The 25,918-nt window shown below is 45.0% G+C and overlaps 1 protein-coding gene across 8 annotated transcripts in view; it reads left to right on the top strand.

Annotated features, from left to right (window-relative positions):
* Positions 1-15,700: 15,700 nt before the first annotated feature.
* ATOSA (atos homolog A) overlaps positions 15,701-25,918 on the top strand; it is a 48,386-nt gene continuing 38,168 nt past the window's right edge. For all 8 annotated transcript variants that reach the window (XM_080395070.1, XM_080395059.1, XM_080395068.1 and 5 more), the window contains exon 1: positions 15,701-16,582. Coding sequence is in view for 1 of the 8 variants with exons in the window: in XM_080395063.1 (XP_080251189.1) it covers positions 16,567-16,582 (16 nt within the window). In the remaining 7 variants the exon portion in view is untranslated. The remainder of the gene's footprint in view (positions 16,583-25,918) is intronic.

A 25,918-nucleotide genomic window follows, 5' to 3' on the forward strand; every position in this document is an offset into this window, starting at 1 on the left:
TAAAGCCATTTCTCGGTGAAGGAAATAAGCCTGCTGGGAGCAGGTGGGGGCCAGGCACCCTGCTTGGAGGTGGCTGCATGGCCAAATCTCCAAACAGGAGTGGCTTCTGGGCTTGGGGATGCAAAAGGGCACGAGGGCCCAGCAGCTGCCCTGAGGGCCAAAGCTGGCCACCTACTCCTGTCTTGCTTCAGAGCCTGCCACCCACCCGACTCCTCCTGGCAAGACAAAGGGAGGAGATGGCTCTGCTGGGCCAGGAGTGTGGCTAGGGCAGCATCCTGCTGCCAGCGGCTCAAATAGGTGGTCATTCACAAGTGGAACGTGCAAGGGAAGGGCTGTAACCACAGCCCCAGATCTGCCAGCGAGCTTGGAAAAGGGGTTGGATGTGGATCAGGTCACTGCATCCACATCATGCTGTGATCAGATCAGCAGGCTTCTCTTAGTACAGCTGGTATGATCCAAACTCCTGTGATCTGGATAAGGAACCTTTTGCAATGAGTTTACATCCCTAACAATGAGCATATATTTTATCTATAGGGTTTTAAACATTATAAAGTACAAGTCTGGCTGAAGAACAACCATATGAGGTTCTGGGCTGACCCCAGCTGTCCCCAGACCTGTCCTGTTCCACAGAAGTCCTTTTTGGATGCTCACAGGAGCAGCTTGCCTTCAGATTTATGTGCCTGCTCCCAGTTTTATTAGATTGTCTCACAAAAACTAGCTTTTCCCTAAAGCCTCACTGGCTAGAAGTGCACAAGTGAGAACTGTATCTTTCACTTGGGAGGATGCTTCAAGCTGTCATGTTTATTGTGAAAATGGGAAAAAATGTCATGATGGTAATCCCTAAAACCTTCAGAACTAGAAGACACGTAAGACGTGGCAAATTCTATCAGCCGTAATTCTTTTTCAGTGAGAAACAGTGCTGTGACTTTTGAGGGTTTACTTCAGGATACTAACATTTGGGATTAGTAATAGTTTTGTCAAGTTGGTGGAGGTTTGCCTGCACCTCTGGAGGGGGAAGTCAGTGGCCAGTGCAAGGCTGACTGCGACCAACCAGGCTTTCAACTAACTTTAGCTTGCATCACCTGGGTGTTGGTGGCTTTTTTTCAGCTCTGCTCGCTCCTAAAGGAGGTCTACCTAGAGCAATTAGCTCACAAGAAGTGTCATTCACAACTAAGAGAAATGATATGTTCCTTATCTTTTTAATTAAATTATGTTGTAATGTTTGTAATGATGTATTATCTATATATTAATTTAAAAGGGTTGTTTCAATGTCAGGCTTACTTCTGTAGGGTCATCAGTACGAGGATACGCATTAAAAACAGATTTAAAATCCCTGAAGAGTTATACTGCCCTGCTTTTTCAAAGCACTTGACCTTAAAAGTGCTTTAGATTGCTATTTCCTTATGTTTCGCTTATTTTTTTTACATTGCGCCTCACTTGGCAAACACTAAATTGCAGGAAGTCATGTGCAATAAGAGACAGAAACAAGATAACTTTATTTGGCTGTTAGGATGGTCATTGGTGTGATGAGGAAGAGAATGACAGAATCTGAAATGCTGGAGGGGACGCTCAGCTTTCATCTAGGGATAGGCTCCCTCAGTTCAAGAGCGTGTGCTCGTGTGTTCCTCTGCTGGGATCACTTTAGCATTCAGTCCCTGTTTCTCGAGCTCAGCGCTCGTTTGGGAGCCTGAGAGTTGTTCACATGCTGTTTGCTGTAGCCTTGCCGCATCTTGCAAGACAAATGTTGTCTCTGGTCCAGGCAGGCACCGCTGGAGGAGCACGAGTCCTTCAGGAGGGGCATCCCAGACAGGCAGCACCTGGGGACTGCGACAGCCCCGCGTGTGCCAGCAGAATAGGGCCCCAGCCTGGGCAGGGGTTTCTAGGTGTTTCTGGGATAAAAGTCACGTTATGCTGGGAGCTGATGCTGGCTGCCTCTGGAAGGCCTGCCTGACAGGTCATCCCTTCTGGGCTCTCCAGAAAGAGTGCCCCAGCCCTCAGCGCCAGCTGGCAGGGTGTGGGGTGCCTGCAGCAGTCTGGGGGTGCAGGAAGGGGGTAGCCCTGCCCTCACTGCCTGCTCTGACACCGCCGGGCACCCCGAAGGGGTTTGCAGCCTCCCATCCTCTGAGAGGAGGCCTGGGCACACGTGTTGGGAATTGCAGTGATATGGTTAGCTAGAGGGCACGTCTGGAGGAGCGTCTGACATCCAGTGTCTAATGAGAACCTCCTGGACACTGACCGGTGAACTGAGCCACAGGGGTGATGACACCGATGGTCACAGTGTCCCCATATCCGATGCCTTAGGTCTCCCGCTCGTGTTCCAACTGACCTAAAGAGATCAGCAGCGACCTCCTTCCCACACAAGCCTAACTGCTCTGGAGTCCCCGCTGTTCACAGCCTGGTGTAGTTACACAAAAATCAGAGCTGATTCCAGCCTCAGGTAATACACAGCTGTAAACTGCAGCATCCCCACAGTCCCACCAGGCTGCCTGCAAACAGCCATTAGGCTCCTTAGGAAAGAGAGAGCACACAGAACACACACGGTACTTGGATGTAGGTTCACCGCCAGTTTTGTAAGTATTTCAGCCCAGGAACGCTGTGGGGTTAGGTACGGAGCGGGTACGTCGCTGCTCGGAGAGCTGCCACAAGCCCTCCAGCTGAGCACCAGCCCTAACTAAAGCCTAAGGTTGTGTTTGAACCTTCAACAGCCAGACTGCTGATGGAAAAGCATGTCTGTGATCAGAGGTAAGCTAGGCAGACCTGGAAAAGACAGAAGAGAGACACAAAGAGTAGTCTTGAGACACGGCGGCTGCCTCTCAGCTGCGGTGGGAAGTCAGGGCACGTCTGTGGTCAGACCTACGCAGAGCTGGGCTGTGTGCAGTGTCCTGCACAGCGCTCCCACCAGAGACAGAAACCTGCATCATCAAAAACGTTCACTAGACCAGAAACACCACTGTATACCGAGGTGTTGAAAAGTTTTGTATCGATGTGCTTAATCTGAACAGCGCGGCCCCGCACAGTGAACATCGGCAGACCCGCTCCCCATCGCAGTGCACAGGACGGGCAGTGGCGTGGCAGACTTCAGTGCCCCGCGTAGCCCTGCAGACCAAGTGTCCTGCTGGGAAGCCACCACTCAGGACTCATCCAGGCATCATGCAGGTGAGACTTGAAAGATGTGATGTCATTTTCAGGGAAAACAGCAGACTAAAAAAAAATTTGTTGTTAAAGAGTGAGTGATGGGTGTTTTCCCAGCTGCAGGTTAAACTGGCAGCGCGGTTGTAGCATCTTTCTTAGGCACAATTCCAGCAAAACATTTGAGTATGTGCTTAATTAAATCATGTGAGCAGTTTAAAGGGCTTGAAAGCATGCAGCTAAATGCTTTGCTGGGGACTTAATATTAATGCCTCAGTTTCCCTTCTCCAACATAGAAATATTTACTTCCCATACAGAGTGCCGACAAGCTTAATTCAATCTTTACTTGTAAAGTGCCTTGTGGGCCTCAGGGAAAAGGTGCTATAAAAATCAGAATTATTCTACACTCCCTGGCAAAACAGCACTTAGCTCTATATATTATCCTGCTGGTGATACATCTCCCTCTGGCTGACAGCAGGAGCAACTAATGTATAGAAACCAAAAGAGGCAGTTTAGAAGGCTGGCGCTCCATGGAATCTGCAAACACTTGATGACAAATCCAAATCAGAAAAGATGGAAAAGTCAGTGGGTTTAAGGGATTTTAGTGCAAAACTGTGCCTGCATGTGACTTCAGAGCTACAATGGGAAAAGGGCTGTTTCTCCAGTAATGTATTTTTTATTCCTCATTCTTTTTTATAGCCTTGGCTATTAATTTTTCAAGTTTTCTGCACTTTTATAAGTTAGCATACTGTACTCTAACACTGTTCTCTTATTTCAAATTTTCTTGATTGGATTGAAAAGAATCTGGAACCGACCTCAGAGGCAGCCAGAGTTAAGTTAAGTCAAGGAAACTGCTGCCAAGGAGAGGTCTGTGAGTGAAGTCAGCATGGGAGAGGTTAGGGTAGGGTGGTTTGGTTTTTTGAGGAAAAATCCATATAGATATATATATATACATGTTGAAAGTACTGTTTGGGACAGAGTATCCCAAGCAACGTACATTTTCCTTAAGGTTCACTGGCATCAGTACAGCTGACACGGGTATTTTAGACATTTTTAACACTCTGTCTTTTCATGCACTGAAATACAAGTGTACTGTAACGCCTGCTCCTTGGCCGAAAGCGAGTGAGAAAGCCTTGCTTCAAACTATCTCCCCGGATAAAAACCAAAAGACTGAAAATAGGAAGCCCTTCACTGGTAGTTATTATGAATCCTATTTCCTGCCTATATTTCTGAACAGTATTTTCTGGCTGAACTTGATGGGTTTTGTCTTCTTGCAATGACAAATGATAAACTACCACATAGTAAATATCAAGAATGATATATACTCCTCTGGCATTTTTAATGTTTACTGTGTATTTCATTTGCAATATTATTAGGGTGAAAATCAGTTTTAACAGATTCCTTGAATGCCTGACAAAGTAATAATAGCAAGCTATGGGTGAGTGATTTTTAAAAAAAATTTTGAAGTAGGAACATTGCAATCCCTTTTCTCTTTGTTTACATGTTTCTTCCCTGCCTTTCCAGGATACAACCTCTTTATGGAAATATTTCCTCTTCTATGCCTGCCGCAAGTGGCACACAATGGAGCTTCGTTACTCAACACAGGCTGTACATGCCATGAAAAATAAATAATTAAACACCGACTATTTCAGTAGGTAAATACTGCCTTGCTCACTCCTGAGCATAAAGCAGCCAGTGTTCCATGTCTGGCAGCGATCTCCCCTAGCAGTTCAGCCTCCTTGAAGACCTCTGGCATGAAACCTGAATGTGCTGACAACACTGTTTGTCACCTCCCGGGACTTTCCTGGGGCAAAGGCAAAGGGGTCAGGTAGCATATGAGTCCCCACCACCTGCTCTGGCTGCTGGGTTGGGGTCAAGGATGGAGGAAGTTTGTAACCAAACTATGTGTCCATCGTCCTGACAGACCCTTCTAGAGGTATAGCTTCTATATGTGCTAGGCAGGCGTTCATTTTCTGCTCCCCCCACATTTTTTCTGTAGTTCAACTAAGTTTGGTTTTATGATAGCTGGTATGGTATGCGGCCTGGGAGTTTCACACAAGTACTCTAGAAGGATGAAATGCTGTTTAGCTTCCATTGAAAGAGAGAAAAAATGCAGAGCTGCCTACCCGGGATGCTCTGGCTCCGCAGTTTTGAGGGCAGTGCTGGCAGTGCTGCCCTGGCAGTTCCTGTGGGTAAGAACAGGATTTGGAGGGTCAGCGAGGAGCACTGCTGTCTGATCAGAGCTGAGCAGTCTCTCTCCTGTCTAGATTCAGCAGTGTATTTTCATCTATAATTTAGCATGTATTCCCCTTGTTTTTTTCACCTCTGTTTTGGCCATTTTTCTCTTTAGAACTATACTACTGAAAACAGAGAAGTGTGAGGGAATCTCTGGATTTTCTCTTCAGCATAAACTCCAGCTTCTCCGCACGCTGTGGCAGCTCAAGTGCTTTATTTTATAAATAAATTGCAGGTTACTACTTTGCCAGATGATATGCACGTAAAGAACTGATCAGCACCCATGTTACCTCCAGTGCTTGAGTAATGATGCAAAAAAAGGCCAACACCTCAATTTGCATGTCACTTCTAGATCACTCCATTTGAAACTCCTGATGAAAGTGGTTTGAGGGGCAGGGTATGTCAGTTGATTTACGTGGCTCTGGCTTGTGTAAGGACTTCAGGCTTAATCCCTCCTAATGCCATACAAGCATTATCAAGCCGGTGTTATCCAACCTGGAACTGCTGCCAGCTAAAGCTTTTGGGTGCCTATTGCACAGCTGGAGGAGGCTGTTATCAGAAGGGCAAGTCCTCCAGTGCAAAGAAAAACCATCGTTCCTGGTCAGCACTGGAAATCTGCAGAGGGAAGCAGGAACAGGAGCAGCCAGGTAGCAGGCAGTGGGTGCGTGGGATAATGTGAGCGGCAGGGGTGGTGGCAGGGTTCACAGGTGCCCTAGAAGCACCCTTCATGCCTGAGCTGCCACAGTGTCCGTGCGAGCCCAGCTCACCTCTGCCGTGCATGACCGAATGTACTTTGGCAATGGATGGCTGTCACCGGGGCAAGTTTCCATTGCCATGAGAGGACCCAGTTTCCAGAGCTTTAAAGAGGAGGGAGGTGAATCCAGAAAGCTGGCCACAAAGCAGCGATGAAGATTCAGTGTTACAGTGACCAGAGCCATGGAAGAAGCCGAGAAAAGTGACTTCACACAATTTACGGCAGGAAGGTATGTGGCATAAGTCAGAGCAGCCCTAAAAGATGCTGCAGTTTATGGCAGCCTCCTAAGAGCGAGCTCTATAAATGTATCTTCTTCCCAGCTCCCTCACTTTCACAAGCAGTGTACCTTTTTAAAGAAGGGGGGGGGGAAATATTTCAAGTCATGGTATGATGTTTCTTTCATTTGCCAAGGAAAAATCTGAAAGCATTAAATGTGCAGAGTGATTGACTTGGTGAAGCAAAGCTGATGAATGGCTTGAAATGGGTCATGCATTTGTGGCTGGGGCTTTACTGCCGATGGCTGATGACAGCTTTCTGCTGGCTCCAGACAGTGGAAAAAGTTGTCTCAATGACAGCAAACAAATAGGGGCAAACCCCTCCTCTTCCTTAAAATCGGATCAAGGAAATGGACTCTTAGCATGATGGGTTGTGACTAGGGCCCTGTTTTTGAAACGTGATCCGTGTGTGCAAATCCCACACAGATCAGATGCCAAAACTGCAGTGCTTCTTTGGCATTTCAGTTGAGATGGAGAACAAATGTGTTCTGTACTCATCTTTTCTTTTTTTAAGCAAAAACAATTAACTTTGAAACAAGGGCTTTGATTGCTTTTTCTCTGACGTCAGCTTTACATTGATGTAATTCTATAGACTGGTAGAATCATTGCTGATTTGCACTGGTGTAAGCAGGAGAACAATCAGGCTCTGTGTTTTCCAGGCAGTGAAGCTGGTTATGTTTTGTGCAAAGAAACTCAGATAAACAACTTAAAAGGGAAAATAAATTAACCAAGAAATTCAGGAGCCAAAAGCAATATGAGCACAGATACAGCTACAATGTTCTAAGTGTAACACTAGTTTAAAAAAGATACCTAGCCTAATTAAGTACAGATTGACTTTGCTATAAATATGAACAGTGATCTCCCTAATTTTCAAGTTTTAATTGACATCCAAAGGTGAGCAATTTAATAACTCACTGCGATTTTGTTTATTTTTCAGTATACATGCTGTACTTTATTGCCTTTGAGATCCTCGAATTAATGTCAATTTCCCTTCCCCTTCCAATGGTGTTATACAACATGAGAATAAATCAACCGTAGGGATTAAAATTATAATTGATCGAGTGTGAAAGTAGCAAAGAAAGCGCTACCCAATATAGCCTGAGTTGAAATCCTAGCTCCCCCTGTATGAAGGGGAGTTGACCTTTGTATATGGGCCAAGGATTTCACCATTGATGACATTTGCCAGGCACAGATATTTTTTTTTTTTCACAGTGCAGTACAATCAGGCCTTTCAGTGTTCGGCTTTTAATGCTCATTTTTTTGCTATAGTTGCTATTATGCTCTCACTTTCAGAGGATGTCAGACTCCTGAAAGAGAAATTGTTTTGGTTTAAGTACAGTAAAGCTTACAAACACTCTGCTTGGGGTGAGAGATGTAGGCTGGGTCCTCATCAGGGGAGTTTTAGTGTATGGAGAGAGTGGAGCTGGGCCCAGGACTTCTATAATAGACCCTGGCAATGAGTGAGGTGAGCCACAGCATTCTTCACTACAAACTATACAATTACAGGACAGCAGCTCATGAGTGGAATTTTAGGGAATACTTTTTTATCTAGAAACAGGGAAAAAGGAAAAAGGAGGGGCAACAAAAACTGGGCTCCAGCAAAACCTGAATCTGGGTAATTTTCACATTTCTATATTGAAAAATCAGTCCTGATGACTACGTGCAACCCATTCTGTCTTCACTATTAACATGTAGCATATGCCACTAAATGGCCATGAATATATATTAGAAGGGCTAGGGCTAATAACTATGCAACTAAAATTTTTAGAATGAGGCCATGGAAGTTTTGCAATAGCTCTGGCATTTACCTAACAAGCCCCAACTCACTGACTACTTTAGTAAATGATATGCAACTTCTCTTGTAAACCATGCATGTGGTTACTTTAAATATTGCCCTGTATTTAACAACGTGCTACTTTCCTGCCCTACTCTCTCGTAAGTCTAGTAGGTGCTGTGGTATTAATTTAGCATGGGTGGAACTATGGGCTGGACTTGTTGTTCCAGCAAGGTAATCGCTTCTTTGCATAAATGAATTATCTATCTTTTTCATTTACAGTGCCCATGGAAAGTTGTGTGTAATCTCAACACACTCAGTAGTGCAGCTGTAGTAATTCTTTAATGTGTTGTGAACATGCTCACTGTGTCAGTTTTCTCTTGGGTGCAACATCTGTGCTTGCAGGGTGAGATGTATGACGAGATGGCCCTTCGGGGGGATGCTGGCCCTGCTTCACCTGTGACTGCTGGACTCTCCTACAAAAAGGGTACTACTCTGATGGAGAATAAGCACTGCCTGAAACCGGCACATCCAAAGGCCTGCCTGACAGAGGCTGAATGGGATGGCAAGTCTGCGATGGCAGTGCAGAAAAACTTGGCAAGAGGTGGCTGTGGCACAAGCTCCAGATGCGCAGCCAGTAGCAGTGGAGGCACATGGGGGTAAAGGCTGTGAGTGTGAGTGTGAGTCCTGCTGTAGATGAGAGCACTGCCCGAGACGGGAGAAGCTGCCTGGGATCTGCCACCAACTTGTTGATATGGCACTAAACCATGACCCGGATGCTGCGATAGTAGAGGGAAAGTAAACAAGGCTGGTGGAGGCAACAGAAGTTGAACTTCATGAACTCCTACCAGTTCAAATGGAGTAACACCAGCAATTAATTTGGTGCAATTCCTTGTGTAGAACTGCGCTGGAAATTATTGCAGGATAGATCAAGCCATTATCAATAGGAAAACAGCACTGTAAACCTCCAAACACCTCCTTCCAAGTGTTATGCACTCACTTTCCATTGAAATTAATAGAAATAATATAAACGGGGTGCTTGGATTCCTGCCGGATCGCTGCAATGAGTAACTGGGGTATAGCTTCTGGATATACCTGCTCAAAAGTAAATGAGAGTGCTGAGTGGCGAGGGATGACCTAGATTGGAAACAGTCCTTGCACTTCTGTTTTCCCAAAACCTTCTACTGTTGGCGACATCTTGCTGTTTCTTTTGGCAAACATATATCTCTATCTTCTGTTCAGGGAATGTCAGGGCTTGCTGTTGCCACAAAACCGTCAATTTTAATGTGGAAACCTATATATTTTCTGATTAATGTTTCAATCAAACTTAGTCCTGGGTAAACATTGTGTAATGTTAGCATTCACCAGTGAACTTGCACAAACCCCTTGAAAAAATGTTGAAAAAATCAAACACACCCACCCCACACAATCCCCGTTTCCAGTCTAGAATGAATATTACACCCACAGAAAAGACCTTCTGTGTAAAAGAGAATAACTTCTCTCTCTTTCAGAAATTGGGGATCTAATCACAAGAAGGTTGTTCACTTTTCAGTGCACTAAAATGCACTGCTGTGCATTACTGCATTAGTCAAGTGCTGATCCAATGAAACTGACTGTTGCGATCTTACCGTGTAGGTATCTGCTGAGATTGATGTTCATATGGAATGGGTGTTTAGGGTTTTTTTGTAAAACAGAACCTTTACATGTCTTTATCTTCATACTTCTGTATTGCCATGACTGGATGTTCCATCAGTCACTGCTTCAGGTGAGACAGCACTATTCTCTTTCAGAAATGGTATCTAAATTATGCATCACAGATCGTTACTTTAGAAGCACACAAGTTTTATGAAATACCATTTTAGGAGCTGCTACAAACAGAGAAGAGATTATACAAGTTACTGTTTCCAAAGCGAATTATGGAAATGCAGGAAGGGCTTCATTTCTGTTGGCAAGAAGACCTGACTGCTAGACCTCAGTCTCTGGAAGAGCAGCAGCAGCAAAGGTTCCACCCTGAGCGGTGGTAAGCTCCTGTGGCTGCTGCCAGAAGAGTGAAGAAGACACAGGGCATTCTGTGTGATCAGGGGAACTTGAGGAGCAGCACAGGATGGGAACCGGCTCGCTTCCAACTAAAGGAATCTCCTGTATGTAAACAAGGTTTAGTAGCAAAGTGTTGAGTCCAGGAAATTATTTCTGGTGAGGAGGATAAGCTTTCCTTTTGATAGGAGTGCAGCTTCTGCTCTGTTGTTTTCATAGCTGCCTCCCAACTTAGCCTTGGCTGTGTCTCCAGTGAGAAAGTACTACTCGGAAAATAAAGGAATTTGAGAGCACACAGGGAAAAATCAACAGATGTCATTTTACTCATTCCAGAAAGTGAATTTAAGAGGGAAGACCATGATAATAGCTATATATTTTTACTTTGAAATGACCGATTAGTAGCAAAATTAAGCAATGGAGGGGTTTGGTAGGAACTGTAAGAAAAGATAAATCCCTCTAAGTTAGCAGACGCCAGGCTCTAACAGTAGAGCACCTGTTTGTTTCCTCTCTTAAAAATATTTAGCACTAGACCACGATTTGTGTATATTGAAGAAAGAAAACTAAAATATTGCTGTTCATACTCTGTCGCAGATCCTGATTTTCCAGTCGTGGGACAGGTTTCCTGTAGAAGTAACTCCATTGGCTTAATTAATGCACTTATACCAGATTGGTACACCCCATGGGTATACCAGGGAGAGCTGATGTAACAAGACGAGAATCAAGCCCATAGGCCAAAATTTTCAAAAATAAGTTTCTAAAATTAGGTGCCTAATTTCCTAATTAGGAAGCTGAGTAAAGGTGGACAGGTTTTTAAAAACGCTGTGGGTTGACAAATTCTGCTGAAGTCAATGGGAGCTGGAGATGATTTTTTCCTTTGAAAATTCGGCTGGTTTATTTAAATGCCCAAATACTGTTACGGGCCAATGTTGGACATCCTGGGCTGAAGGTTTTCATTTCCTATCCCTTCGTATAACTGTATCAGCATGTACTCTGTACACAGAATTCTCATCATGTAGTACTCTGTGGAACATGAGTGTAGCTCATCTTGCCAGACTTCCTCATATGACCGTCTGGGTTTGGAGACTCAAAACAAGAAGATGCGATAAATTTACTTTCCTCTCCTTGATCCTGAGGCAAGCCCTGAATGTTAACAGAGAGGAGGCTTAAGGGCTGTTCAAAATCAATGCTGGTGAGCAGCTTTGTGGAGGAACTTCTGCATGGGCCGGAGGAGATGTATACAGAAAAAAACCTCCCCTGTGGTTCCCACCATCAAGGTCTTCCTGCCTCTCAGATCAATGTGAAACAAAACAAGCAGAGGAACTCTGGAGGCGCTGCCTTAAAGCCACTCAGATGTCTCTGTGTGACACCATGAGGCGCATTGCCTGGAAATTGTAAGGATGGGAAATGCAGTTAGGGCATTTTTAATGTGTTTTTGAATCTGGTTGGGCTGATGCTACTAAAATACTTAAATCTAGCTGTTAAAATAAAGATGAATGGGGCTAAAACATATACTCAGAAGTACTGGAGGCTGAAGCCAACAGCAGTAACACAAAGGTAGGCATGCATACAGAAGACAATTTTCTCAAGCTATCCTTGCTATTGTAGTTATAGGTATCTTGAGAAAGAACGATGAATTCTCTTCCATTCAACTAGAGCCACTTTTCTGTATATATTGATGAATTAAAACCCAAACTCAAAATGGTTAGAACGCCTAAACCTAAACTTTTAGAATATATCGATATTCTAAATATAGTGATTTATAATTATCTCAGTTTCAGTAACAGATTGTAGGAATTTATTAGTTCCTGTAGACTAATAAATTCCTACAAGCACATAACTTGTTTCTATTTTAATGGTCTTTGCAAAGTGGTTACTACTGGTGACAATTAAATTACAGTTGGTTCTTCATAGTTTTTTTAGCACTTCTCAAATTAGTTTCATTGTATACTGTATCTTCTAGTCTATTTCTGATTGTCTTCATCCCTCAGCTATAATATTGTTCCAAGTGTGGTGGCTTTATACCACAGAGGTGGCAGCCATGTCAAAAGCAGTTGTGCCACGTCACTTAACAGGCAGTAATTGTCTCCAGGAATTACAGGAATCTTGATCTGCTGCATCAGACATCACTTCTTTGTCAGCTAAAGCTGAAAAGACACTTGGGGATATAACCTACTCTGTTCCAGGTTGCAGGAACCGTGCCAAAAGTGTAAAGTGCTGAAGTTCTGAGAGAAAACAGCCATACATTTACCCTTATTTATTTATTTATTTAAAAAAACCCTTTATTTCCGTATGAACAAGGTTTACATGACACCACTCTGTCATGCTGCCCCAAGTAGGGAGTTTTTTAAAATCCAATGGCTGATTTCAGCCAAGCTTCACATGTGAGTAGTGTTTGTAAGAGGAGGGTCTGACGCATTTCAGGAAAAGGAGGTAGAGCGGCCCTGTTAAATTTTCCACCGAAACAGGGGCTGCCACCGAAACTCGTGTTTTTCAGCGCTGGGGACCGCATGTGCAAGAGCTGCTCTGACTGCACAGCTGCTGCAGCCTAAGCTCTCACCTGTCTAGACACCAAAGTTAATCAACCATGAGACAGAAACAGATAAGAAATCTGGTTTTGTCCTTGCTTGTGCTCCCAGAAGTACGTGTTGGTCTAGACTTGGCACTGGGAGGGCAGTTAAAGTTCTGACAGTGTTTCTAAGCTAATCCTGCTTTTGTGTGATGTGTAATACAGCCATACACTTTTCAGATGTTTTAACATGATGTTCATCTTCTGAGGTCAGAAATGCATTTCTGTACTGTCATTGTTCTCAAAAAATTTCCAAGTATGTGTAAGCAAATTCCCCTGGCTGAAGCCTCTTATGCCATTATTTCCTCTGTGTATTCGCGAAGTGCTCATCGTTGGCTGGTGACTGGCAAGAAAGTTATGAGTTCAAGGCCATTTTTAGCCATTTTAGCCTAACTAAGTCCGCAAATTTCTCTGGGATGTTTATCCCTATTTTGTATTTAATGGTATACGTGAAATATTGTATAATTAGATCTCTCTAATAATTCTGTTTTCTCTTCTGCTTTTTCAAGATCTGTTCTTTGTCTACGTGGTCAAAAGTGAAATCGTCCTTCTCTGTCTGAAGTGAAGCAGGATCTGAAGCATGTATCTCAGACATACCCATTGCTCTCTGTCGAGAAATGGTCTGACTCCAGAGGGGAAGCTGACCCTGGAATCTCCTACGCAGTCACATAAAGTAGGGCTGTGTACCGGACTGGCTTACTCTTGTCATATCGCTTAGAGCTTTCCTTTTTTATAAGTGGTTTTCAGGCTGGCACCTACATTTCCTGTTGGCTTGAACTCCTAGGAACTACAAAGTAATGGGAAACTGTGCACTTACAGTCTGGCTCATTAATTAAGAAAACACTATGGAAGAGAGAGTGTTTTCTTGGAAGTTGGGCCTATTTGTGTCTGGTGAACAGTTAAAAAAAAAGTGCCAAAGTGAGATTAAAAACTATTAAAAAATACTATGTGAAGCATAACAGTTAAATAGTTACAGTTGTAGTTAAACAGTAGAAAGGCAGATTTGATTTTGACTGTAAAACCAATATTAGAACAAGCAACAAACTCATTTGCAATGTCTTACAGCAACAATTAGTGGCCTCAAGGATGTGACTTTTCATTAGGATGACTATCACCGGTAGGAGGATCTGACAGGTGGCTGAATCACCGCACCCAGTGCAGTAATGCTGAAATTCACATACACATACATCTACAGTATTTATTGCTCAGTCAAATACCTCCTTTTATAATCCTGGATTGCCACATTTGCAATTATATTGCATCCGGCAGAGAGCTCTGAGATCTGTAATTACCAAACACATCTACAGCAGTCACACAGCAACAGAAGTGACACTCATGTACTTACGAGTGTAATATCAAAGCACTGCATGTGACACGTTTCTGTTTGTTTATGTATTTCAGGGTATGACTGAAATGAGAGATGTTTACTGGATGGTTTATTCTGTGAAGTACCCTCCTGGTGTAATGCTGTACAACTGATCAATAGGGAGAGAAATAGGTGCAGTTCGTATGAGCCAGACAGCATCAAATTGAGTTGTTCTGGAGTTTCACATTCTTCGCAATACCTTCCGTGGCTGCTCAGCTAGCTGTGAGCAGAGGGTGGCTGCACAGACCATGGGTGTATATGCATCTGCGGGGATCCTGGCACCCTAGAAAGGATGGGGAGTTGACTGATCCATGTGTATTGTTTCTGTATAAAAAGGGCAGAGGGTGTGCCTATTTTTAAATGATCTTGTTGTAGGGAGTGAGTGCCCCCCATAGGGACTGGTCTGTAAGATGGAAGGGTTTGTAAACAATCACAGCAGCAGGGAATTGCCAGTGTAATGACTGGAGGTGTGATGGTGTCTGTGTACAGCCCAACTACAGGACCACATTAAAGCAAGAGAGGCCTGTATCATCTCATCTGTCTTTTTCTGAGTCCGACTCAGAGCAATAGAGCTGTCTGCGGGGCCCTGCCTGGCCCTGGTACAGTCTCCGGGTGAGATAGGGCCTTTCCCTGAAAGAAATCTCTGCTGTCATGAGGCCTTGGCACTGCCGCTGCTTTAGCCTGCATAGATCCGGGCCCCTGGTGAAAGGGGGAGCCCCATCATCACAGCAGCTTGTTCCCCCGCTTTCCGTGGTGGCACTGGCAGTGTGCCTGTTAAGGCACGGGCAGCCTTGAGGTGCGGGATGGTGCGGCCCGTCCCTCTCCGGGAAACTTGAATTTCTGCTGGATTAAGGCGGTTGTGCAACCCCAGCCCAGCTGGCTCCATTGTTTCTCCGCACAAAATAGTTATCAGCGTCAAGTGAGTGCCAAGCGCCGCGCTGCCGGGCAGGGCTGCCAGCGGGCCTGTGAGGGGGAGGCGGCGGGGCAGTGGCCGCCCCCGGGCCAGGGGCACAGCCGAGGCCGCCCCCCGCCCTTCGCAGCTCCTCTGGCCGCCGGGCGGGGGCAAGGCCTCCCGCCGGGTCGGCAGTTCACACTGGAATCACCGCTCAGCAGGCGCCTATATATACCAGCATAGATGGGCAGGCGCTCGTGTGGCAGTACGGGGGGGCCAGCGCGGGAGTCCCCGCGTAGCTGCGCGGGGCGAAGCGGGGGGGAGCGGGCCAGCAGCAGTGCCGAGAAGGCCTTTCGCGGGAGCGGACTGAGGGCCGCGGCAGCCTCCGCCAGAGCCGGGTGAGCGAGATGGGAACCTGCCCGCCAAAGCGCCTGCAGGGCGGGGGGAGGGTGCCATTTGGGTAAGCCGATGAGCCGCGGCCGAGCCGGGCCCAGCCGGGCCGAGCCCGGCCGTACTCGCCACCGCCGGCAGGCCCCGGCCAGGCTGGCGCGCTGTTGCTATGGCAACCGAGTTGCTCGGCGGGCGGGGGCCAGGCAGGAAGTGATGGCAGGGGATTGGCTGCCGCGGAGCACGTGGGGCGGGCGACGGGCGGTGCGGTTGGGCCCGGCCGGGGCGGGGGCGGAGCGGGGTCCCGCGGTCCCGGCGGGCGGCTGCCGCGGGCCGTGTCCCCGGTGTCCCCCCGTGCCCCCCACCCCTCCGCCGGCCAGTCGAAGGCCGAGCGTGGCGGGTCCCCCCGCGGCCGAGCTGTGCCCTGCCCGCTGCCGCCGGGCTGTGATGTGTGTGCCCCGCTCGGCGGGAGGCGGGGAGTGCCCGGCGGAGAGGAGGGGAGTTACTCAGCGGCGAGGAGGAGGAAGGGCGGGAGGCAGAGCCATGGAGCGCGGCGCTGCGCGGCGGCCGGAGGGGCGGGCGGTCTGACCGGGGCGAAGCGCGGGGGGCAGCGCCCGGCAGCCCGGGCGGCAGCGGCGGGGCCGGGGATGAAGGTGCCGGGCAGCCCCCCGCCGCCAGCCGCCGGCTGGTGACAGGTCGCAGGGCCGCGGGCCCGGCGGGGCGGGGGGCCGCTCGCCTGCCCTCCTCGGGGCCGGCGGGAGGGAGGGGACTCCGGCCGGGGCTGCCATCGCCCGGGGCCGCGGTGACTCAGAGCCGGCGCGGCCGGGGGTGAGCCGAGGTCTGTTGTTGTGGGATTTTTTCCCCGGCAGGTTATAAATAGCCCCGCTGGGCGCCGTGTCACGGAAGGACACCCTGGCCGGGCGCGGGGAGCGGCCGCCGGCGCTCAGCCTCCCCGGGCCGGCCGCCGCCAGCCTGCCTGCCCCTGCCGGCTGGGCCCGGGCCACCGCCGCTGCGCGCCCGGCCTCCGGCTCCGTGTTGTGACACGCGAAAAAACTCATTAATCTCGCTTGGCGGGGGCCGCGGCAGGCGGCTCGGCGGGGGGAGCAGGCACCGCACCGCGGCTGCCCGCGGACCTGGCTGAGGAAGCGGAGAAGATGAAGCCGGAACGAGGTAAACGCTTTATCGACATTATTTCCTTTTTTTGGTGGGTTTGCTGTTTTTTTTTTTTTTTTTATTGTCCGTTTGTGCCTTTTCGCGATGGGAGGTAGCCTGGTGCTGGGTAGCGGTGTTACCGCTGCTTACCCCCTCCCCTGTCTCTTGGGGCGGGGGGGGAGCCCGGCGGTGGGGCTGTGCGGCGGGCAGGTGCCGTGCCACCGGGCTGCCAGCCCCCTCCTGCCCCCTCGGCTCGCCATTGTCTGGGCGGGCGGCGAGCCCGCACCGCGCTGCGGGTCCGGGTCCCGGGCACCGGCAGACAATGCCCGCACAGGGCCAAACCCAGCAAAAGCGCAGCTGAAAGACGCCCTGGAAATAACCGTAACTTCCCTCGGTGTTGGTTTATAACCCCGCGGTGGTTTTTTTTTCTAGTTATAAAGCGGGCGGATCGTAACCAGCACGCTGACACCGAATTTTTCGCCGTCCTTGGGTTACGTCTTATCCGGATTACTGACGCCTGGTTGTACAGAAAAATAAAGTCGGCCGTCTATGTATATGTTTATGACACTTCAGCTCTTTTGCAGTATAGCAACAGCTGCTGATGCCCCTAGAGTTGAAAATATGGCATGACTTCTATTTTAATCCACATGGGCAGTGATTATTGATTTCTGTTAGTTCAAGCAAGATTTTTTTTTTATCTTATGAGCGCTTATCGTAGAACTCTGATAATTAAAAAAAAAAAAACAATTCCTGCTTAGATATTGGAGTTTCTCGAAGTTCTGATGATTTTTAAAATGATGAGTTTTAAAAGCATGTTCTTTTGGTGTTATAGTCACGTTGGTGTCTTGAGAAATACTTTAATATAACTTAGATACCCATGTGTTAAATGCTAACACTTACATGACATGCACATCTTAATTAAGTGTGTTAATGACATGTTTGCTAATAGCGACACCACGTCAATGACCACTCTTAGGTGGATTTCTTGTATGTACATGCTGTAAGGCTTACCATGGTGTGACAAGAGCACAGATAGTACAGAAATTATCATAAACATATACATAAATTAATGGGGTTTAAATACTAGGGATTTGAAATGGGCTTTTCTCTTTGCTTTCCTCCTTGTTTCTTACTTGCCTAAACCTTTACCTGAGTAATTGCAGCAAGGCAGGTTCTTCTTGGAATTTCTTTAGATTTTAATACCAAACCCCGAAGTTTGAAAGCTGTTTACTGTCAAGGTGAAATAAAATTTCAAAATAGTCAGGTGAAACCTAAATCACTGTGGCTTTAAAATGTTCTGCAGTAGCAGTTCAAAACCTCTATGTGAACTTTGTCTATTATTTTTCTTTAATTTTTAGACAGAACAAATTAGAACATTGGAAACATTTTTAGTTGCTATATAGTGATCAGATGCTTTGTTTTTAACCATCCTGGTATAGAGGGGACCACATTTATAAAGAAGACAAGTTACTAGTTTGCTGGGTGGTTGTGGTTTTTGAGTGTTTTGGTGGTGTTTTTTTTTCTAAGCTGACAGTTAAAAAATTGAGATTTCTATCTGTTGTAAAATGTCTGTCACAAACTGGGTGAAACCCTTCAGAAGTAATGTCTTGAAACTCTTCTAAGATAATTAACAATAATCTTGAAATAAATCATCAGTCTTGCCAAACATTGGAGGGTATCTCCAGCCATTTTAGCAGAGAGCTCCAGCTTAACCGTGTGTGAAGGTGGTGCACAAAGGGGGTTGTGAAGGTGCTGCCTAAATGCCACATGCAGCCCACAGAGACTCTTAGGAGGCAGGAATCATGCAAATGTTTACATGTGCTGCTTTCTGCATAGCAGCTGTACCACAGGATACAAGCAGTCAAGTGTGCAGTCACCTGCTTCTAATCGTCGCAAATTAATAGCAAAGGACGGGGGAGAAGCAGACCACTGCTTGCCGCAGTCTTCACTTTTCTACAGAACCTCAAAATACTGAGAAGACTGCAAATCCATGCACAAAGTGACACGTAAACAGACGTAAAGAGGCTTGAAGTGCTTTGGATTTTTTTTTTTTTGTTCTTACAAATAATTATATGGGAATCCATCCGAAGCAGAGAGCTGTAGTTTATTTAGTTAAAGTTAAAAACTGTTGCAATGCCCAAGCATGCTGGAAGAAGGTACGGTTTTGCCTTTGTCGTGCTACTGATAAGATTCTGGTTATCGCCAGCAAAAATGGGTGGTGCAGAAGAAAGGGAAGATCCAAGTGTGCAACCACTTCTTTAACAGTGCAAAATGTTAAAGAATATTTTTAATTTAAGGAGGTAAAAAGGATGAGCAGAAATGAAGAAAAAAGGGAAATCTGGCCTGAAGGTACTTACCTCCCTTTATCATAAGGGAAGTTTGAAAATTGCAAAGAGAAGCATGTGATATATGAGAGCAGTAGAGGAGATGGAATGTGGAGTGTTGCATAGCAAACCCATGGAACAGTTTTGCAAGTGAGGAAGAGAGGTTTGAAAGTGCAGGTTAGAACGTGGACTTATTTCTTTGCCATGCAAAGGCACAGGGCATTCACAGGACATGTCTCATGAGAATCACTCTGGACTTGCCCCTCGGCTGGGGTGTCAGCGTGGAAGGGCAGTGGTTGCTCTCATGCAATCATATAACTACCTCTATACTGCATCTAGAGAATGCAGTAACTAAAATACCCATGGCTGCTCTTTGCCTTTACCTTTCCTACGCTGCCATTCTTAAAATGAAGTGTTGAAGCATCTTACAATACAGCTTCACCAGTGCCAGTGAGAGGAATGATTTATCTCCCTTTCTGACATAGTGGTTTTGGAGTGACGTTTTGAGTTTTGGTGGAGGTTTTTTTGTCTTTCTGCAGTAACAACATATCAGTTTACCTAGCTTTGATCCATGATATCATCACGATTTAGTTGCTGCAGTACAGCTGCCTAGTCAGCTGCTTCGCGTTGCATGTTTGGACCGCCGTTTCCTTTTCTCAAGTACAGAGCTTTGCTCTTGCTTCTATTGAACTTAGTTCTAATGACTTCTGATCGCTTCGCCAGTTTATTGAGCTTGGAAGGCAGAACTAGGCTTTGTAGAAGAGTGCTTGCAAAGTGTTCCAGTTCAGCTTTGTTCATAAACTGTATAAACACACTGTTTCACCATCGGAGTTAATGAAAACATTGCATAATGTCAGGGTGATAGCTTACTGCCAAACTCGGAAGGCTCGTTATGTACTCTTAGAGTACACTCGGTGCACAACTGGAAAAAATCTTGTGGTTTAGATGAATCTACAGTATAGTCATTTTACTGTGGGAATGTTACAAGACATCAAAAGTCTTACTATAGTCTAAACAGCTCAGTTACTGCTCCTTCCTCCTCCCTCCCCCTCACTGCATGAATGATCAGTTAGAGGAGGAAGACAGGCTCGTTTGTCTCTAAATGCATGCTGGCTATTTTTTATCTTCTTATACTAGTGTCTTCTTACTTTTTTTTATTACCTTGCTTTGTTTATTCCTCGGCTGTGTGCTCTTTGTGTAGAGGCTACTGTGTTTTCACATACAAATTAAGCAAAAAGCAGTTGTCTCTTACTTTCTGAAGCATTCATTCCCTCCTTGAGATTATCCTAATTTGAAGAAAAGGCTTTCTGTCTACAAGAGAGGAACAATCAGTCTGAAGATTGGTTTTTCTCTTCTCCTTCCTTCTTTGCAAGTCAAACTCTGGTATGTGCCTCTGGGTCTGTTTGTATGTGGTAACTGGGTTAGGAGACTTTCTTCCACCTTATTTGGTGGTTTGGTATGGAAAGGAGCTAACTCTTTGGGTTCAACGAAAGTCTGTTTACTACCTCCTGTTGGGAACATGGCTGAAGGATTTCTGGACGTGTCTCTGAGGAAAGCTGGAGGAGAGGTTAATGAAGACAAACAATTGATAGAAGGCTTTTTCTTCAAATCCGTAGGAGGAAGGATGAGGAGGCATAGGGTTGGGGGAAGAGAGTTGAGCCAGGGTGTTTGGGAGCTGTGGAGTTAGTTGTTAAGTTAGGACATCTGGAGAAGATCCTTGTTATTAAAAATAAGCCTTAGTATTAAAAATGCCCTATATTAACTTTGTGAAGGATTTTGTCGAAAACTTTTTAGCAAAGATGTACTACAGAGTATGCAGATCAGGAAGTGAAAATACCTTTTGGGAAAGGATGGCTGGTATTTTAGTGTCCTGCATTGCGCGGTGATACAGGCACTTTAATTTTATAATATCTTCTCAGTGAAATGTCGCGAAGCACATAAACTTTTCCATGGTGGAACAACGTAGCCAGTAAACAAAGTAATAAACTGGAAATGAGGTGCTTCCTGCTTAGTAGAGCTGTCACTCCAAAAGTGTTTGGGCGATGCTTCGGGCTTGGTTGCCACAGGTAAGTGCAGGTTGGGTGATAATGAGCTGGAGGTGACGCTGCGCCCAGGCCTGGGAGGGAGGCGTGCTGGTGCCACGCGGTGCCGTGCTGGGACACGTGCCAGGAGGGGTGTGTGGCAAGGGAGGCTAGCTCTGATGGGCAGGAAAGGGAGGTGTGCCTGCTTTTCCTATGTGGATTACTTTCAAATAAAAAAACCCAACTTATTATTGAAAAGAAAGAAAACCTAAAACTGTTTAGGATAAAAAAAAAACCAATCAAACCAACCAAACTGACAGGTGGTCAGGATATTACACTCAGATTCCATTTATAAGGCATGAAGCCATCTAGCTTTAATCTTTGGGGAGAGCAGATTTGTCCTGATAACACATTATATATAGATGCAGTGAATGAGGATGAGTGATCAGGAATATAAGCCTTTTTAAATTTTATTTTATTTTTAAATTGAGAGTAGGACCTGGGAGCTTTCAATACAGCTCTGTCCTTGCACTGAAGAAATGGGAATAGATGTTCTTTTATTATAATTATTTATTATTAATAATATCAATTTTATTACCACAAAAATTTAACTTGGAAGAATCCTTAGCTTTTTCAGCTTGTACCTAGATGTCAACAGTGAGGCAAGTCCTGTTGCTGGAGTAGCCCTTGAGTTGGAGCGATGCTTTTTATCAGTGTTCGACAGCCAGAGTTCTTCACTGTGTGTGGGTTTGTCAGAGAGAAGAACCATGCTGGTAACAACTGTGCCATTTTCTTTCTGTGTGGTTGGCGTTGTCTATACTAGCCACCTTCAGAGGGACTCGTTACTAAAACAGATGCTGCTGGAGTGGCATTTAGGTGGATATTTTGGGGCTTGTGGATATGCCAAGCCCATAGGCTTGGGCTATGTAACTGACTGTATTCTTTACTTGCTGAAGTAAGAATACTTTGGTATACTGGATCAGATCCCAGGGCTGAAGCATGTTAGGTTGAATTTTGTTGTTAAGGGGCAGTGTTGAAACTATTATTGGATCTGAGGTCTGCCAGCTTCTAAATGTTTTTAAAAATAAGCTAGCATTCATAAATACAGATTCTCATGAGAGATGTGAGTTTGTTGCCAAATAGAGTTCTGCTTATTAAAATTAGAAATCTTCTGTGAAAACAGAGGAACTGCCGGGAATAAACCAGCTATATGACATTTGTTAAAAGAACTTGTTCTGTCTGCCTCGCTGTTTACAAAATGTTTCTTTGTGATTTTGACAAACATCTACTAAAAGCAACTGTTAAATGGTGGTGAAATAGCCATAGTGTTTTATCCTATCAGCAACAAGCTTGGAGTAACAGTCCAGCAGTTACTGGCAGTTCTTGCAGTCAACAAGGTCTTGCAGTTTTAAGTATAGCTATAAGAACTGCTTTCTCCATTTGATATGAAACTTGGTAAACATGTTTTTTAATTTTTTTTGAAGGTGTCTCATATCATTGTCTTTCAAAGTGGTAGTAAATTGTTCGGTCTTTGCAGGTCATTTTTATTTAATGCTTAGACAGAAGCCAGTTTTTAAGCTTGAATTGTTTTAGAAGTGCATGTACAATTGCATGGTTACCTTTGTACTACCAAGTACAAAAGCTTCATTATAAGTAGGCAATTAAGGATGTCTATAAACCTGGGTGAATGCAAATACAGAAGAGTGCCTTTTGGACTTGGGTAGGTAGTTGGACTTTGGAAGACATCTCATTCATTACATATTCCTTTCTCTGCTGGTCCTGTGCAGGGTGGGATGACTGTAACTACAAGCACACAGCTGAAGCCATGTGCGGTTATTCTTGATCTGCACATATAACTTTACTAAGATTGGAAGAGATACTGTTTTAGAAAGGCTATTTGTAAGCAGTATAATTGAGTTGTAAGATAGTCATGAAAATTCTCCCGCTGTTCTTAACAATTTAGTGTTGTTCTGGCCAAATCAGATCAAACTTATTTGTATTAATGCATTTTCTTCCTTGTTAAATGGGCCTGACTAATTCTTTTGGCTAGTGATTGTTGTGTTACCTTTTAATGTTAGCTTTGGGACCAAAACTATTTAAAGTTGCTCTCTGGGATGGTATTACTACATTGTGTTGACGCAAAATGCAAAGATGTAACAGGATAGTGTGAGGACATTGTCAGGGATGATTTGGAGAGGAGAGCTCTGTGTGAAGCGCTCCACATGTGAAATACTAGTGATGCTTCATGTCTGTCCTGAATGTATGAATCCTTGTTATGAATGAAGGTGGACAAACTAGTCTTACTAAGAAGTCTTCTGGACAACTTTGTTTCTTTAAGAGCAGTAAGGGGAGTTCTTCAGCTCCCCCCCATACACATTTATTTTGATTTGACCACTTTACATTTTGTGGGAAGGCATCTGATTTCTCTCTGTCCGGATGTGTAGTACCCAGTAACCATGGGGCACTTCCACTTTTCTCTTAGCAGTGGTCAATGCATTTCCCAAACCTATTGCCAAGTATGACTTCTTTGTTCCCAGGGAAAAAGCAAGCTGGTTTTTCTTCTGAGGTATAATTAAAACAGAAGAGAATGTATCTGAAATAAGGAACCTCTGGTTGCACATGAGCCATGTCATCTGTTTTACATTGTGTATGCTGTGAAGTTAGTGGTGTGTTTTTTGTTTGGGTTTTTTTTTCCATTAAGATCCCTGGGAACCAGGTTGGTAAGTCAGTCCATTTTGGATTGTGAACTTCCTTAGTGAGACTACAAGCAGGTGACTGACTGCTTGTGCTAGTTGAACTTCGTGGTGCTGTGCACGGATTCCTTTTCCTGCTGCTGAGCCTTCAGGATTTCTAGGGCAGGTTTTACACTTCTGTGTGTTGTAGTAAATTAAGCTTCTTTCTCAGGGTGTTGTGCAAGTATTGTCTTGTTGGGTATACTGGAGGAGGGAAGGGCTGAGGGAGAGTACTTAGCAGAACTGAGGATGGTATTAGCCCATATCCTTAATACAGTCAGTATCATGGCAGGAGGTGGTAGGGTGGTGGTGGTTTCTTCTGAGGGTTGGAAAGGAGAAGCAGAGGTGCAGGAAGAACTGCTGTGGTCAGCACGCTCTTTTTACAGAGCGATGGGAAGCCCTTCTCCCTGCCAGGTATTGTTCTCCTTGGTTTCCTGGCAGGGCAGTAGCCCAACAACGTAACTGAAAGAAACTGGCTCCAAGTGACACTTTCAGGCAGGTCAGCAAGTTTGGTAGAAGGATTTGCAGACTTGGAGGGGTGGAGAGGTTGGTGCTTCTTCCTTTTGAAGCACATGCTATTTGAGTGGCCAAAGAAATCTTGTTTACTGTGGAGAAGCCCTGAAAGACAAAGTATCTGGAGGACTAGAATTGGAGTCATCTAGGTAATTTCTACCATAACTACAGTAGTAGCAGTAGTCACAACATAACTGCTTACACCATGCTAACACAAGCACGGTGTGGAGGACCTGTTTTAGAAGCATGCATGATGTTAAAAAGTGAATGAGTAAAACCAAGTAGCCAGTTTATAAGGCTGAAGCAGGAGGAATAGTTGATAATACTAGAAAATTTGAGAGTAAAGATTAGGAGATCAATACAGAACTGCTAGACTACACATCTATCTGCCTCATCTTACATTGTGCAATTAAGTTCACTGAAATTGACATACCTGGCTATTACTGTACTGCCTTTGGAGGTTTCCTACTGGTAGTCTCACTGAATTAACAAGTTTCTATGAGAAAGTGGTTTGGATCCACTAGAAAGAAAAGGTTAAGTGATGGTGCTTGATATGCATTGTATGTTCTTTCATCCCATTTTTGTGTTGAGAATACATAATGACCTTTCATAAATGTTTTAGGACACTTGTAAGCTGGCTGTATTTCATCCTCAGTTAAGCTGCTAGTATGAAATTTTGAGCAGCTTTGTGATATGCACTGATTTATTTTTTTTTGTTCTGTTTTAAAATCATAGTGGAACTTAGAATCTGATGCTTTCAACTTTTCTAGGTCTGCTGTAGAGTATATGTAGTCTTTCTCACTCAAGAAATTAGAGTTTAAACATCAGAAAAAGGAAAACTATACATAAATTATGAAGACTGAATGGTATGTCTTACCAGCTCTTCAACATGCACTGCAAGCATCAAGAACTGACCTCAGCTTTGTTCTGAGGAGTTGTGGATGTGAGGGGGGGGAAAAGGGGAGCAGGGTTGTCAATGTGAGAGTGCTTTGTAGTTTTATATCCTGCAAATTAATAACTTAATCCAAAATGATTGTTTCAAGCAAGGGGTTCATTGATAGGAGTGTGCTTTTGTTTTTAGCTTGTCTCTCCAACTAGTCTGTGCAAATGTAAGGTGCCATGAAGTCACTTAGGCGTTGCTCCTTAGGGGTCATGTGCGTACCTCACTTTTCTTGCACGAGGCAGGGCTAGAATCTGAACTAGCATGTTACTAGACATCCTGTGCTTTGGCACAGGCCTCCAAAGGCTGAAGTTCTGTGGTTTTTGTAACGTGGGGATGGTGCCAGTTACGTCTACTGGCAAGTGCCTCTGAATTGATGTGTAGTTGACTTGATACTGAGATGAACCATCCTTGGCTGTGATTTCCTGCTTTGTCAAATGTGTAGGACTGCTTATTCCTAAGGTTTGCGTTGGGATAAAATCTACTTTTCTCAAGAGCTCTTTTTTTTTTTTGGTGTTTTGGTAAGTGTTATTTTTGTGGCAGAAGGTGGGTTAAAGTATGTTTATCTTGCTTGTTACTCGTCATTTTGCACAGTATTAACACTGCAGGGGTATTAGTAGTATTTTAAGTGCAGCTACTTTATGATGATGGAATACACACCTTAGGATAAAGTCCTATGTATATCTCCATGTGCTACTGTATTCTCTTATGTTCATTCAGGCTAGCAATGTTATCATCTGTATCTGGTGCCTCTGCTGGAATTTGTGGAAGAGCATGAGATCAAACTGATAAATGAGTACCATGCTTCAAGATGGGGTTTTTGG

Source organism: Falco punctatus, assembly GCF_963210335.1.
Source record: "Falco punctatus genome assembly, chromosome: 7".
NCBI classification, from domain to species: Eukaryota; Metazoa; Chordata; class Aves; order Falconiformes; family Falconidae; genus Falco; species Falco punctatus.